The following is a 16,678-nucleotide window of genomic DNA, read 5'->3' on the forward strand; positions in this document are numbered from 1 at the left end:
GGAGGAGCTTAATAAATATTTGCTGAATAAAAGGAAGGAGAGAAGGGAGGGTGGGAGAGAAGAAGGGATGGCAGGGAGGAAACAAAAGGTTCATATTAGAACAGAAGTCAGAGGGCTCCAAGAATGATGTCGTCAAGAAGAAAATGATTTATCTTTTTAAAGAATAGTATGATAGGGGACGCCTGGGTGGCTCAGTGGGTTAAGCCGCTGCCTTCGGCTCAGGTCATGATCTCAGGGTCCTGGGATCGAGTCCCGCATCGGGCTCTCTGCTCAGCAGGGAGCCTGCTTCCCTCTCTCTCTCTCTCTGCCTGCCTCTCCGTCTACTTGTGATCTCTCTGTCAAATAAATAAATAAAATCTTTAAAAAAAAAAAAAAAAAGAATAGTATGATAGTAAGGTTAAATGATCTGAAATAGAAAGTGAAAGCAATTACTACATTTTAAAGTAGCAATTATAATACCATGCCGCCTTTATTTCCTCCGCTTCTCAGATTTTTGTTGTTTGTGGTAACATTTATTTCTCCAATGGCGCAGACTTAATATGGATTATACCTACTGCTTTATGGATCCAAATGTTCTACTTAAACATTCATAGTACTATATATACTGCTTTTATATTTTCAACAGAGCCAGGATTGTAAAACTCAAAGACCAACAAGAGCTAGACAGGAAATGTAAATGGATGGACTGGGCCAGGAGAAGACTATGACGAATGGAAGAACATGTGCTCCACTGAAGGAGAAAGCTGCTATTGCCAGCTAGTGAATACACCTATGGGAATCTGTGCCCAGTGTTTTAAGAAGCTAATATCTGGACTTTTATGTGAAACCTCCCAAGTATGAAAAAATTACCAACTAATTCAAAAACAACATACTATGTGAAACAAGTCAAAGCATCTATGGGCTGGATGTGCCACAGGATGCCTCTGTAGATGTCAGTTACAGGCGAAGCTCAGACCAAATTATAGCTAGCATGTAAATGTAAATGCTATAACCTCAATAATACATAAGTGACAGATCAACAAGTAAAGGTTTAAGTATATTATATAAAATTTATGATGTAAAGTTTACCAATAGAAGAACTAAAACTAACATGAATGACAAATAATGGAACAATGTGTGAACTGAGGAAATTTCATTATTTCATGTGACAGCATCAACAGAACCTATTTAAAATGGGCAAAATCAAAATTAAGAAATACAGTTTAGCACCCATTATTCCCAGATAGAGAGATAATCAGCATAACTAGGAAACTACACAGTGGGACTAGGACCAGGAGCTAACTATCCCTCTCATACCTTACACTATTTGAATTTCATTACAATGTCATATACTTTAGGGTTTAAGGTTTAACATTTTCATTACTATGTACATAGAGTTCCATAACATATTTTTAAAGTTAAAATTCAAGGCTCATTAAAAGACCAGCAATTAGGGCGCTTGGGTGGCTCTGTCAGCTAAATGTCTGCCTTCGGCCCAGGTCATGATCCCAGGGCTCTAGTATCAAGTCCCACATGAGGCTCCCAGCTCAGCAGGGAGTCTGTTTCTCCCTCTCCCTCTGCCCCTCTCCCCTGCTCATGTTCTCTCTCTCTCATGCTCTCTCAAATAAAATCTTTAAAAAAAAAAAAAAAAACCTGGCAACTAAAGCAGTGCCTGGGTAGCTCAGTCAGTTAAGCATCCAACCCTTGATTTCAGCTGAGGTCATCATCTTGAGGTCCTGAGATCGAGCCCCACATGGAGTCTGCTTATCCTTTTACCTCTGCTCCTCCCCCTGCTCACATGCTCTCTCTGTCTCTTTCTCAAGTAAAAAAAGTCTTTAAAAAACAAATAAAAAAAAGACGGGCAATCATGGCTTCAATGCCATGGAAGGAAGGCGAGGACAAAAGCATCAAGATTAAACTACGTTTAATATAAGTATTTAACATCATAACTTCTAACTTCTAATACATAATTAATGAAGAATAGATTCAACGGTTTTCAAACTAATAGAAAGGCATCTGCTCTCTAAAGTTCTGTGGAAGAGAAAGGAAAAAAAAAAATCTAAGAAATTCTTCCTTACCAGAATCTTTCTAATTCCAGTACCCTGCCCCATGCTTTGATAGAAGAACACATGTCAAATTAATAACCTGGGGTGCCTGGGTGGCTGTCGCTTAAGTGTCTGCCTTCAGCCCAGTTCATGATCTCCAGGTCCTGGGGTCGAGTCCCGTGTCAGGATCCCTGCTCAGCAGGGAGTCTGCTTCTCTTTCTCTCTCCCTCTGCCCCCCTCCCTGCTCATTCTTGCTCAATAAATAAACTCTTAAAAAAATAACCTTATATAATTTATAGTCTAAATATACTGTATCTTTCAGATACTGAAATTTGAAATTCTTGATATGACTACGGACGTTTCCTGATTTCAGTACAAATGAAGTTTCCTTTTCTGTTCTTCTGGTATTACTCATTTCTGATGTTTCTGAGGATGAGAAAAGCAAAAATGTACACTTTCTCTGTCATGATTTCTGGACTCCAGACAGACTGACACCAACAGAAGTGGAAGCAGAGAAACTCACTGGAGGCCTCTACTATACTGCAGAGTCCAGAGCTTCAGCAAAATCTGAGTAAAAGTTATTAAGAAAGAGATCTGATAACAGTTGTTGACTGAAAGAAATTAGGAGAGATGACTTGTGGATGTGAATTCCAGGAAAGAAAGGGAGAAAGTAATCAAGAGTGTAGTTTAAGGCATGTCGTCTACAATTCTATATACATTCCTCCTCCCACATGACAGGCACTAGAAGATTTGCTGGATTCAAGAGTGGCCAGTGAGCATGCACCCGTCCTATAAATTACTATAGACATGGGAAACTAACACTACGGTTCAGAGACCCAGAACTTGAAAATAAAGACCTAAGACCAATACGGTTTTCACAGAAAAACCAGAAAACAAGACTATTATTCAGAGTCTACTTTTCAGGAAGCTGATCTTGACTGCTCTCCCACATTTCATCACCCTGACACTAATTCGGGTAAGGAAAGCTAACAGGTCTCTTTGAAACTCTTTAAGCCTTGAATAGCAGTCACTGATAAGCTATTTAGGAGAAGCAAGGTAAGTCTTTTTATTGGTTATTTTTATATATTCCAGTGTAATGAAGAATTCCAGTATAGAAAAGATATATTAAAATATATGTACATTATGTAAGTTTCATTCTCAATTAATTTCAAATATAGAGCTTACAAGATGAGCACAAAGAACACCTGTGTGCCCTTCACAGATTCATCAACTGTTAACATTTTGCCCAATTTCCTTGATTATTCTTTCTTCCTCTGTATTTTTCTTTTCCCTAAATCCTTTGTGTTTTTGTTTGTTGGTTCATTGTTTTTGCAAGTAAAGTGATAGAGGGTTTTTTTGCTTTTTTGTTTTTTACGATGTCCTTTCTTTATTTGAGAGAGAGAATGAAAGAGAGCAAGCAAGGGACTGGGGAAGATCAGAGGGAAAAGCAGACTCCCTGCTGAGCAGGGAGCCCAATGCAAGGCTCAATCCTGGGGCTCCAGGATCATGACCTGAGCCGAAGGCAGTTGCTTAACCCACTGAGCCATCCAGGCGCCCCAAAGTGATAAGAGTTTTAAGTGAAGATACAGAAAAAGAGTGCAAGGGGTCCCAACAGGACTCCTTCCCTAAACCCTATGAAAATAAGTCACAGACACATCCTTCAGGACGTATTTCCTAAGAGCAAAGACATCTGTTTATATAATTTATATAATTTATATATATAATTGTAGTATGATTTATATATATATATATGATTTATATATATAATTGTAGTATGATTATCAAAATCAGGAAATTTAACATTGATAACATATAAAAGTTGACATATGATGATCTAACCTACAGACCTCAAATGTTGCCAACTGTCCCAATAACGTCCTTTTTAGTAACATTTCTATGCTGACCTAAGATCTGACCTGAGATCAGATCTTGTTTTCAGGACTCTTCAGTCTATATTAATCTGGAATAATTTCTCAGCCTTTGTCTTTTATGACCCTAACATGTTTGAAGAGTACAAGGCAGCTGCTTCATAGAATGACCCCCGGTGGGGTTTGCCTATTTCCGCATGGTGAGATTCACTACTATGCTTTTTGGCAAAAATACCACAGAAATGATCCTGTATTCTTCTCAGTGCATCACACCAGGAAGCACAGCTTATCAGTAATCCTGTTACTGACAATATTAACTTTGATCACTTGATTAAGGGGAAGTTTCTCCACTATACAGTTACCATTTCTTGCTTTGTTATTAATAATTTGTGAGAGACTCTTTTAACTATATAAACATTCTCTTTCCCACAAAACTTTCACTCACTAGTTTTAGCATCCACTGATGATTCCTGTCTGAATCACTTATTACCATGATGGCTACAAAATGATTTTTCTCTTTGATTCTTATAAATTTGTTAGTTGACATTCTATAGTAAGCAGAAGTTTTTCCCTACATTCATGTATTTACTTATGTGTTAGAAGTAAGGATTCTTATCCAACTCAGTAGGTCTATAGCCCATTATATTTTGATATCAAATAGCCACAGATATGGTAAGGTGGAACTCCTGCAAGCTGATGTCTATGTCTTTTTGACACGTACCCTCTATTCTGTACTTTCCCTGAACCAGCTCTGGAATCAGCCACTTCCCCATGTGCCAAGTTCTTCCAGTAGGAGATGGTATTTTAGAGATAAGATCTGGTGTCAAGGTATGTTCACTGCTAACTGCATATCACTGCTTCTAGGCCCATTTAGCAGAAAGACCTGCCAGATACATAATATTTTGTGTAAGTTATGTTTTTTAAAATTATATCCAATTTAAGAAAAGCAATATATTTTCCACTACAGCATTTGGCAAACACATATCTAACAGAAATATTCACCAGAAAAAAACTGTTAGTGAAATGCTCTTTCTTATCTACTGGTTAATCTTTCCTTTTAAACTTTGGATAAATTTTCTGTCTGCTACACAGTAAGCTAGCATGTAAGTCTTTCAATTTTATGAAAACAAAGCACACATAAAACTAACTTGATCACTTAAGGTTTAAAAGTCAGGAGAACCTCTTTTCTAGTGGAAAAAGTAAAGAGGACTTAACAAAGCCCAAAAATAATTAATACTTAGGGGCGCCTGGGTGGCTTAGTTGTTAGGCATTTGACCTTCAGCTCAGGTCATGATCCCAGGGTCCTGGGATCGAACCCCACATCAGGCTCCCTGCTCCACTGGAAGCCTGTTCTCCCTCTCCCATGCCCCCTGCTCGTGTTCCCTCACTCACTGTGTCTCTGTCAAAAAATAAATAAAATCTTAAAAAAATAATAATTAATATTTTAAAAATAAGAGAATATAAGTAGCTTTAAGCCATTTTTTCTTTCTAATGTGACAAAAAAAATACTAGAATTAAATTAGCAAACTGATCAGAGGAGAGAAATTAATCTGCTTAAAATACTAACTCCTTTGCCACTTCTTGCCTCCCGTAAGAACTCCTGGAATACTCTGAGGGTGAGAGCGCCTGTGTGAAACCCTGGCTACTGACACGTCACTGTGCATCTGATCCAGACAGGCTGATAAGAAACAAGTGAAAAGGGACAGAACATACCCTACAGTTTTGTGAGGTTTTTTTTCCCCCTAAATCTGTTTCTCAGGTCATTTAATTATATCACAGACTCTCTTAAGTAATCATATAACCTAACCAGTATTTATTAAATATCTGCTTTATTCCTAGAGCTCAACTAGGTGTTCCTTCCAGGTGTTCTCTGACCTACAGGGAAGTCCTTCAATCCCTCTGAACGTCTTCTGCACTCCACCTAGTCCCCCACCCGGTACAGATCTCACAATATCACTGTATCAATTCAGCTACCCTTCAGGCGCAATCCTCAGTCTTCCACATCAACACCAGATGCATAAGCCCTCACACCACTCATTATACTCTTCTAGTTTTACCTCCTTCCTTCAGTCTATAAAGTTCTTAAATATCTTGCATGAAAAACACACTCACCTTTTTAAAAAACTCAAGCATCTAAAAGAAAAGCTGGTCCTCCCACTTTTCCACTCACTGCCATCTAAATGTGATCCTGAAATTTTCCTTTTTCCTTAGCCAAAAAGTGAATTCATGATTACACTTTCCTCTATTCCTCTATCATCCTCACTCCAGCTGCTTGAGTTGGATCCTATGTCTGTTCTCATATGGACCACGGAAGCAATGTCCCATTCACCTCATCTCTGACTTCTCTTTCAAACACCCCTTTCTCACCCACCTCTCTACAGACTGTCAGAATAGTCTTCATAAAACCTCAAACAAATCACGTCTCCCATGCTTAAAATAAATCTATGACTTCTCACTGTCTAAAAAGTAAATTCCAAGCCTTCGTGGAGTACAAAGCCCTCTACTATCTGGCCCCTGTCCTATTGTTGTAGAAATCCTCATCCCTGTGGGCCACCCATACTCTTTTGTACCCAATCTAAGCTCCAATCTTTATCAATGATACCTGTATTCCAGAACTATGCCGTCAATCACAAATGTCCTCTGCTGACACGGCTCCAGCTTTTGAAATTCCCATGCTCCCCTCCTGACTCAGTTCACTCTTTTTTCCCATTTTTGAAAATTTTAAGTTCAGTATAGTTAATATATAGTGTTACGTTAATTTCAAGTATACAGCACAGTGACTCACCAACTGTTTACTCTTACTCATCTGTCAAGATCTAGCTCAAAAATCACTTCCTCTGTTAAGTCTTCCGAAACCACACCAACGGAGTTGGTCAGTGCTCCAGTGAGAGCCCTCCATCGATGTATTTATCTCTAGCACAGCACATCAGACTTTAATATTAGTGATTAACTGGTAAAACATCTGTCTCCCTTCTTTTTTTGTTTCTTTGTCTCCCTTTCTAAACTGTGAGCTCCCTAGAGTCAGTGGCTACTTTTTAATCCATCATTAATTATATCCCCTGTGCCTATCATTCCAACAGGTGTTCAATAAATAAATAAAAAGAAAAATACAGAATGAAATTATAATCTCATACAAATAACATAAGCCTGAATGTTAAAACATGTCCCTACCTGGTAACTAACTGTTTTCTTTCCATCACTTCCAGTCTGAGGTAAGGTCAACGGTCCAGATACTATCCAAACATCTTCAAACCTCTCTGTCAGTTCTCGACAGTACATTTCCATTCTGAAAAGCAAAGCAAAAGAGGTGTGATATTCACACAGACATAAATATAAAAAAAAAGCAAACCATATCAAATCCCTAGGAAAGATACCAGGAATGCTGAATTTGACAAATGAATGTGAACAAGCGAATATTACACAAAACACTAGTAGCATATAAGCAATTATCTCCCAAATTCTTCGCTATACAAGAATACTTAAAAATTACATGCACTCACACAACTACCTACATTTTCCTGTGTGTGCATTCAGCGTACATTTTAGAACTCAAATTTTGTTTTGTCTTCTCCCTTATCTTTCTATGTTGTAGTTCTCAATCTTTTCTGAAGCATTAGATATCATTTCAACAAGCTGATACATGGTTATTTATTTAACCATTCCTATTGTGGGGTAATTATATAACAACTGTTATATAATGCAACATTCCTTAGGATAAATATCAAGAGCCAGAATTACTTTATAAACATATTTTAGTAATACTTGGTTATATGTAAAAGTAGTATTTTAATGGTATTGTACCAATTTACTATATAAGCTACAAAATATGTCACCACAGTTTCACAGCAATCTTTACAACACTGGGATTTATCAATTAAAAAGTGGTTTTGCTAATTTACTAGCTAAAAATGGCAAGTAGGTTTAATATGCACTTATACTGCAGTTGGGAAAGATTTATGAGCGATAACAATGCAAGTCATCATCGCTCAGCTTCCTTATCTAAAAAGTAAAATCAGCAGTATTACACCTCACAGCATATATGCCTAACTATCAGGTAAATTATTCTCCCAAAGATGTATCCCTTAGGAAAGGAAAATGTTAAATGCTTCCACAGGTATGCTACCAGCCAAAATAAAAAGTAAACTCCATAAGACAAATATCCCAGATCTTCAAGACATAATCTGCAAGGCTTTTAAAAAAGAAAAAAAAAAAAAAAAAAAAAGGAAACCTATAGATTAATAAGAGTATTAAAAGAACATATCTATATGTGGACCTTGTTCAAATTCTGATTCAAACTAATCAATCAGAAATAAAAAATTAAGGACAATAACAGAAATCTGAACATTAATTGTAAAATTGACAATAAGGAATTACTGTTTAATTTTGGGGGTGCATTAATCATGCTCTACTTTTTTAAAAATCCTTATCTTCTAAAAATATATATTGAAGCATTTATAGATGGAACAATATAGCTGTCCCCTCCTTAAAATAATGAGTGGGGGAAGGGAGCTTATGCAGACAGAACAAATATGGAGCCATGACTGATAACTGCTCAAGTCTTCAATGTGGGATACTCTCTTAATTATTTTAAACCATAAAGTACTGTTTAAGGAAAATGCAATGGCCTAAAACACCCTCAATCAGTGCTAGCTTTAGATGCTTAAAGAGATCCCCCAACAGAACTCCTTAGAAGTATCAAAAACCCGCAAAAAGCCCATGATTTTATTGTTAGGTTCTATGAAAACTGGTTATGTTTAATTGTACCAAAACTTTTTTAAAAAGCTCAGCAACTCTTGAAATACAAGTAGAAAAAAATATAGTGTCCTCTGGACATACTCAAAAATCTCTTACTGTGGGATGCCTGGGTGGCTCAGTGGGTTATGCCTCTGCCTTCAGCTCCGGTCATGATCTCAGGGTTCTGGGATCGAGTCCCGCATGGGGTTCTCTGCTCAGCGGGGAGCCTGCTTCCCATCTCTCTCTGCCTGTCTCTCTGTCTACTTGTGATCTCTCTGTCAAATGAATAAATAAAATCTTAAAAAAAAAAATCTCTTACTGCTTCAGTAATAATACTTTGAATAGTTTCTTCCTAAACTTGACTTCTGACCAGTGGCAAATATGATCAAAATGGCTGGCGGTTTTGAAGTCAGTACTGCCACAGACAACCGTACTCCTGGCATACAGCAAAGACAACTAGTCCAAAGTACTTACCTTCAGTAGTGCTAGCTTTTGCTAAACAGAGAAACAATTGATGGGTGTACTAGTACATTCTCCTGGCACATCATTCCTCTCCCACAGAATCATATTTTAAAACTCTCACCCCTCACCTGTTCCAATATCCAGCATTATTATCAAAATTCTGAGGCACAATATTAGAAAGGTAAAACGTTTCAGCCATGGCTTTCTGTGAAAAGAAATAAAAATAGTAACTTGCAATGAAATGCCTTCCCTTTGAGATTTTACAAAGAAACTCTGAAAGCCAGTTCCTTCTATGTTAGCTCGAGGCAATTACAGTGACTACTTGTTCAAATAAATGAAAGCCATAGCTATTCCAGGTCAGAAAGCTCAATAATGATTATTCATAACAGGGGTATAACAAAATTAGTAGTCTGGTGTGCTAGCTTTCTTTGTACTTCCTAAAATTCAAACCAGTGATGCAGACTCTAAGAGCAGTTTCCAATATAAAGCTAAAGGATAAATTCTGGTGTTTAGCCTCTGGCAAAGTTTCTCCATAAAGGTCAACTTTCAGAAATTTTATGTAAGGAATACAGTACAAACATATTGGTTCAAACTGGTAGAGAAGATGGGTGCCTGGGTGGCTCAGTGGGTTAAGCTTCTGCCTTCGGCTTAGGTCATGATCTCAGGGTCCTGGGATCAAGCCCTGTATTGGGCTGTCTGCTCAGCGGGGAGCCTACTTCCCCCCCCATCACCCCACCGCCTGCCACTCTGCCTACTTGTGATCTCTGTCAAATAAATAAATAAAATCTTAAAAAAAAAAAAAAAAAAAGCGGCAGAGAAGAATTCCTTGTTCTTCTGAATTTCTGGCCACTAGGGGTTCATTCATTTCACATTCCTGAAAGGCTGTCATTATTATTTCCTTCCACTGACCTGCATTTTTTTTTTTTAAGATTTTATTTATCTATTTGATAGACAGGGATCACAAGTAGGCAGAGAGGCAGGCAGAGAGAGAGAGGGGGAAGCAGGCTCCCTGCTAAGCAGAGAGCCCGATGCGGGGCTCGATCCCAGGACCCTGAGATCATGACCCGAGCCGGAGGCAGAGGCTTTAACCCACTGAGCCACCCAGGCGCCCCTGTATTTTTTTTTTTTTTTTTTGAAGATTTATTTACTTGAGAGAGAGAAACCGCATGAGAGGGGAGAGGGTCAGAGGGAGAAGCAGGCTCCCTGCTGAGCAGGGAGCCCAATGCAGGACTCTTTCCTGGGACTCCAGAATCATGGCCTGAGCTGAGGGCAGTCGCTTGACCAACTGAGCCACGCTGGCGTCCCTCCACTGACCTGTATTAACCACGAATGCTATCAATAAACTTCTCTTCAAGCAGTGGTTCTCAACCTTGAATGCACACTGGAATAACCCAGGGACCTTTAAAAAATATTGGTGCCTGGGTTCTATCCCCTAGAGTTTCTGATTTAACTACTCTGGATTTGGGCATCAGGATTTTTTTTTAAACATCCCAGATGATTATAGTGAGTATCTAAGGTTAAAAAACACTATCTTAATTCATATCACCAACAATTGATGCAATAAATGTCATAAGAGACATTTCTCTCCTTTTTTGGCAGAGAACTTAACCTAAGGTAAAGGAGGCTAGAAAGACAATATGTGATTCATGACGGAACACTGGATCAAAAAAAGCTGTAAAGAACACAACTGCAACAATGAGGCAAATCTGAGTATGAACTGTATGTTATTGTACAAATTTTCAAAAATACATATACATACACACACACACTTCTTGGTATGATACTCATGTCATATATACAAATATCCTCATTCTTAGATGATACAATATCCTGAGCAATCCTGAACACCACAGACCGTGAAGTCTGCTTAAGATTCCTTCTCTCCCTCTGCCCCCGCCACGCTCTTAAAAAAAAAATATTTGCTGTACCATCTTTTCAATTTTTCTACAGTTAAAAATGTTTTTGCTATACTCTCAACTTTTCTACAGATCTGAAATTTTTCAAAATATGAATGAATGAATGAATGAATAGCTCCTAAGAGCTCTCCAGTTCTTTTACATAGCATTTAGTTTTACTCTTTCAACCTGTTTAAGGAATGTCTCACTATCTGAGCAAACAAAGGAATTAAAGTCAGGAAGGAAAATACAAAATACAAGTGCAGAAATTCTCAAATATTAAGGTTTGCCTCCTATATTTTTAATACCCAAGTCCCATGGTATACAGACATCCAGCCCCATATTCCCATCCCACCCAAAAAATATGCCTACAGATGAAAATTTGTTATTTCCTGCTGGAGCCATGTGTCCTCGTGACCACCCACTCCCAACATAGTCTTCGTTGAAAGCACTGAAGGTTGGAGGAATGTTGGGATCGGGCTTGAATTTACAATGTTTTCTGTCAGCATCACCTGAAGAAAAACACACAAAATGGGTAAGTTATCAGTGGACAAATATCCCTCAAGATTCTCTAAGCAAGGCAAGCTGTTTGCTGCTGGCTACTATCTCTCTGAGCAGCTAGTATTTAGTGATTGCGTGCATATCTCAAGTTCCTGGGATAGTTCAGATACCTCATCTGAATTTAGCAAGGACTAGTCTAGGAAAGAACGCTTTTCATATAGGGTAGCTATCTCATATACTTCTGTTCCTAGTCTCTGAAATTAAAGGCAAATAATGCCCCAGATAGTATTTAAGTAAAACAATGACCAAATAGCTGAACTATATAAAACGCTTACCTACTAAATGAACTCTTGCTTTAAAAAAAAAAAAAAAAAACCCTCATGTATTGTATTTTGTGCAACTATATTTGACAAGTTTGTATGTACTGAAATAATGGATATATATAGACACAAAACAATTTGTTCTGGGCAGCCACAGCCTAGAGGAGGGGAGAGTGTCTCTGGTTATCTAGCTTGCTGCCTCTTTAGCCATGACAAAACAAACATTTAGGTTATGAGCTCAATCCAGAAATTCCTGAAACAAAGTATCTGGGAACCACATAGGAGAGGAAAAAAAAAAATCTCTATTTTATTTATATTTTCCCACCTTAGAAGAGTTTGCCACACCATCAGCAAACCCTAATACTGTATTTTCCACTGTCATTAGGCCAGATCTTGTTAAATTACAAAAATAATAGAGATAAATGGAACATATTCAGACTACTACTCAATAACATTTAAAATGGAGACCCATGAAGTTACCAATTCCAGTGTCATTTCATTCGGCCAGAAAAATTTTAAATGATCAGACCCCAAAACTCAGAATTGATTATCGGATACTGAGTTTTTTAGAGCCACTTCATAAAGAAAAAAACAACAGAAGAATTATTAGTAAGCTTCTCTTGCATGTCATTACCACTGGAATCACTTCCTTACATGCCTCGTTGTCTTTGCCTGGTGCTCACCACCCTTGAAAATTCATCTTGTGGGCATTTCCAAAGGCCTAGGATAAAGATGTCTTCCTTGAGATGGATGTAAATTTGTTTCTATCAGGTTACCTGGAGGCACTGCCAGTGGAGAACTGTGTTAAACCAAGATCAGGGCTTCCTTGCTTGATCTACACAGGATCCATGACTCCCAGCTGTTAAGTCTGCATGATAGCCAGTCTGTGGCCTCCACTTCTCTGGAACAAGCTTTTTATTTTCCTTTTGACCCTTTTCTGCTCAGTGCCAAGATAACCTTCTATACAATCCCCTACAGTGAGCAGGCAGGTTAGTTCCACTTCCCCTGCCCTCCCCCAGGGCTCAGCCCTCTGGAGGTTCCAGGCTATTATGGGGAGGGTCGTATAAAACAATCTACTCTGGGTGAGTCCTAGGTCTCACCTTCAAAGGTGGAATCAAAAGAATGTATGTTGCTTCGGTTTACCAAGACTGCCCTTATCTCTCTGGATTCTGGCTTTCCCCCAGATAGTGGCTTGGCAACTCACCACTGTCATGCTAACTTTTTTTTTTTTAAGTGATTTTTTTCCCCTACATATCTCTTACTGTTTTTAGCAGACACTCAGTCTGCTAATAACATTTCTTGTTTTTAGCAGAGAGTCAGTCTGAGTAATCTAGTCTGTCATTACTGAAAACAGAAGTCTCTTTAGACTAATATCCAGTAAATCATAAGTATACTGCTTCCTGTTTTCAAATAATATTATTTTACCTCCTCAAATTACACATTACAATGTGAAATGTGATATTTTTCTTATATGCCTTTCTGAAGAGCAGGATAAAATTAGTAAAGCCAAAATCCCTTACATCTTGGGAAAAGTTTTGCATTTAAAGGAGATTCACTGGCTTGAAACTATATCAAATGAGTTTCCCTTGATATACATTTATAATCAACTCTCAACTGCTACGATAAAGTTCCCAACTACATCAGTGTCCTTCTAGCAGCAAGCAAAGCCCAAGGCTCCTGCTATTCTGCTGGTGGTTTGACCCTAGGAAGGCACATACTCATTTAAACATCAGCATTTTAATATACATAAACAGAGCATGTACTTAAAGCAAGGAGAAATAACGTGTGGGCCTTACAACAAATTAAAAGGCAAATAAAGTATGAATAAAACAACTATGACAAAAGGTTATACCCTAACACATAAAGAACTCCCTAAATCAATTCAAAAAACAATATCCCAACTGAAAATGGTAAAAATAACTCACAAAGAAAGAATAATTCACAAAATATTAAACTTTACTGGTATCCAATAAATGGAAATAAAATCAGCTATTAAATTGGTAATGTTCATTATGAGTGGAAGACAGGACAAGTAGTTAACAGTGGATAGTATAAACTAGAATAATCTACACAGAAACCAATTTAACATTAAATATCAAGGTCTGGTCATCTTAATTATAGGAATCCACCAAGATATTTAAAAAAAAAATTTTTTTTTTTTTAAAAACCATGAGCAGACTTACATGCCCACCTACCTCTTCAATCTCATTTCATATGTTCTCCCTTGCTCCAGCTACTCTGGCCTTTTAGTTCCCTAAAGGAACAAAACTCTTCACACTGGGGCCTTCAAAGATGCACCTGTGCTTTTCTTTCTGTCTGGAATGCACCTGTCCACAATCCATGGACCATCCCACTCCACTGTCTAGGTAACAACATCTACCTCCAAGCCACTTTCTTGGGAGAAACCTTGCTAATCAAAATCAGGTTCTCCTACATCACTGCTCATCACATTCTTTACTGTTCCTTGTTTATACTAACCCAACCTACAATCACTTGTCCTTCAGAATAGTTATTACCAAAAATAATTACACATTCATGATTATTTGTTTGATAGGCCAGTTCATTCCCCAACATTAACTCAAAGTGCCAAGAATGAGAGACCATATGCTCTGATCCCAAGGCTCAGCACAGTGCTAGACATGTGGTAGGCACTTTAAAAGTATTTGTGGAGATAATGTACGAATAGTGCTAGTTGTAGCAATACTGACAGAGCCTCCAACTCATATGTCAAGATACTGATCCTCTCAGCACCTTAGAAAACTGGGAAGGGTCTGAAGCTCACTGGAGACCAGGTAGGTCCAATTATCTAAGTGCTTCATACAAACATCATCATTTTCTAAATGTGTTGCAATGTGAAAAAGGTTGAATCAATAATCCTCCTTGTTCTAAATTTGGAAATACCTTTCATCAATGCCTTTACTTCTAGCCACCTACCCATTATCTTGCTTTTGGATATATGTTCAAGAACCCATCTAGGCACCCGCTTTGACTGATCATAAGACAAGGCATGATTAGTGTAATGCCTAGTCTCTGTTCCAGTTAAAGGGACTCCATATTGTTCCAAGAGAGCCTTTTCTGCAGAACCTAAAAATGCAAAGAGGGAGGGGGGAAAATAACAAATAATTAGTAATTCTTACTAGGAACAAGAAATTATAAGGGAGAGGGGTGAGAATTACAAAGGACTGACTCAAAGGTCTAATCAACCAGATCTCATTCTGCAATTATTTCCAACGCAGAGAAAAGAGACAATAGGCTTTGCCTATAATCAGTCCTATAGTTTTAACAAGATAAACTGCAGCTATCTCACTAACTTTTTTTTTAAGATTTTATTTATTTATTTGACAGACAGAGATCACAAGTAGGCAGAGAGAAAGGGGGAAGCAGGCTCCCTGCTGAGCAGAGAGCCCAACGCGGGGCTGGATCCCAGGACCCTGGGACCATGACCTGAACCAAAGGCAGAGACTTTAACTCACTGAGCCACCCAGGCGCCCCCTCACTAACTTTTAAATAAGGACCTGATCTTACTGGTCTTTCACATCAAATGTCCAAATCTCTGCCCCATAAAGTACCATGTATACAAAAGCAGCAAAGGAAAAACAAGTCATTACTAGCCACTGATAGGATTTAATGGGGGAAAGCCTACTTCCTCATTACGTGATAAGAGTTAGCATGAGGACAAAAACAGCCTTTTATAAACGTCTTAAAAGACTATCATCCATTGTTCTGGAACTGAAGCAGAGATGTGCACCGCTGCCAGACAGTGGTAAAACTTGTCTTATTTCTCCTACTGGGAGAAACTAAGCACACATTTAACAAGGGCTCTGTTTCAAAATAACCCTCTCTTGAAGCCTTCTCCAGGTCTTCGACCTACCATAATAGTTCTCTTGCTAAAATGCCAAGTACCACAAGGAGCAAGTTAAATCAGCAGCTCAGGGAAAGTGTAAAAAATGAGCATGAATTCATTTTCACTGTTAAATATGAGGTACCCCCGGTAGCTTGAGGATTTATATCCTTTGAAAAAGGGCTAGCAGGTGTGAAAATTAATGAAGGGAAACCTCAGGAAAGTGGACTCTGTTGCTAGAAGGGGAGGCTGGAAGGGGGAGCCATTCAACCCCATCTCAATTACAGGAAAACTGTCAATTACAGACCCTGACAGAAGAACTGTCAAGAGGAAAGAACCGTCAACTACAGGCCCCCAACAGGGAAAGCCTGACAGTGCAACCTCTACAAGAAGTTGACTACCCATGCAACTCAGCCAATGAAAAACTCATCATCCGGAACCGTTGCTTTTCTCCAATGGACTTTCCAAAACAACCCTCCCAATTTCCTCCGTCTTCTCCGTAAAGTTCCTCTCCTTTGGCTGAGACTTGGCTGCTGGACTTGCCTACGGTTTTGCCATGGCTTGCCTGTCCTGGATTACTAACTCACTCTCTACTCTTCCGAAAGAAGCCCACTTTTTTACTGATAAGATAACCTGACAGATTTCTTTTTAGCGTTAATGCGGGCACCCTTCGTTTGAACGAAGACAAAACGAGGACAATTAACTAATCTGCTAAAACGAGGTGTTAATGTATTCACTCTTCCACGCTTACTGTCAACTAAGCACCAGGTGCTGGACTGTATATACGGTGGAGAACAAAACATAGTCCGAGCTGTTACGGAGCTAACGACCTAAAGGAGGTCACGGACATTAAAACGTACCTGTGTTAAGTTGATTCGGGGGTAGAAGACGAGAAAATGAAGATGGAGAAGTATGCGAAAGAGGCAGGCGAAGCCTCCAGTGGAGCGGGGAGGCCGGATGGGAAGACTAGAAAGGCTGAAAACCCGAGACCCTCGGCTCGGGGCCCGCAAAGGGAGAAAAGCGCGGACGAGGA

General features: G+C 38.7%; 1 protein-coding gene across 1 annotated transcript in view; it reads right to left on the reverse strand.

Annotated features, from left to right (window-relative positions):
- The window catches only part of EXOG (exo/endonuclease G), a 31,777-nt gene that overhangs the window by 14,855 nt on the left and 244 nt on the right, over nucleotides 1-16,678 (reverse strand). Inside the window, exons 2-5 of the mRNA XM_047740336.1 lie at nucleotides 14,739-14,888; nucleotides 11,356-11,495; nucleotides 9,217-9,293; nucleotides 7,064-7,178 (exon numbers count right to left, since the gene is read on the reverse strand). Of these exons, the coding sequence (XP_047596292.1) occupies nucleotides 7,064-7,178; nucleotides 9,217-9,293; nucleotides 11,356-11,495; nucleotides 14,739-14,888 (482 nt within the window). The remainder of the gene's footprint in view (nucleotides 1-7,063; nucleotides 7,179-9,216; nucleotides 9,294-11,355; nucleotides 11,496-14,738; nucleotides 14,889-16,678) is intronic.

This window comes from Lutra lutra, chromosome 1 (assembly GCF_902655055.1).
Source record: "Lutra lutra chromosome 1, mLutLut1.2, whole genome shotgun sequence".
Taxonomy (NCBI): Eukaryota; Metazoa; Chordata; class Mammalia; order Carnivora; family Mustelidae; genus Lutra; species Lutra lutra.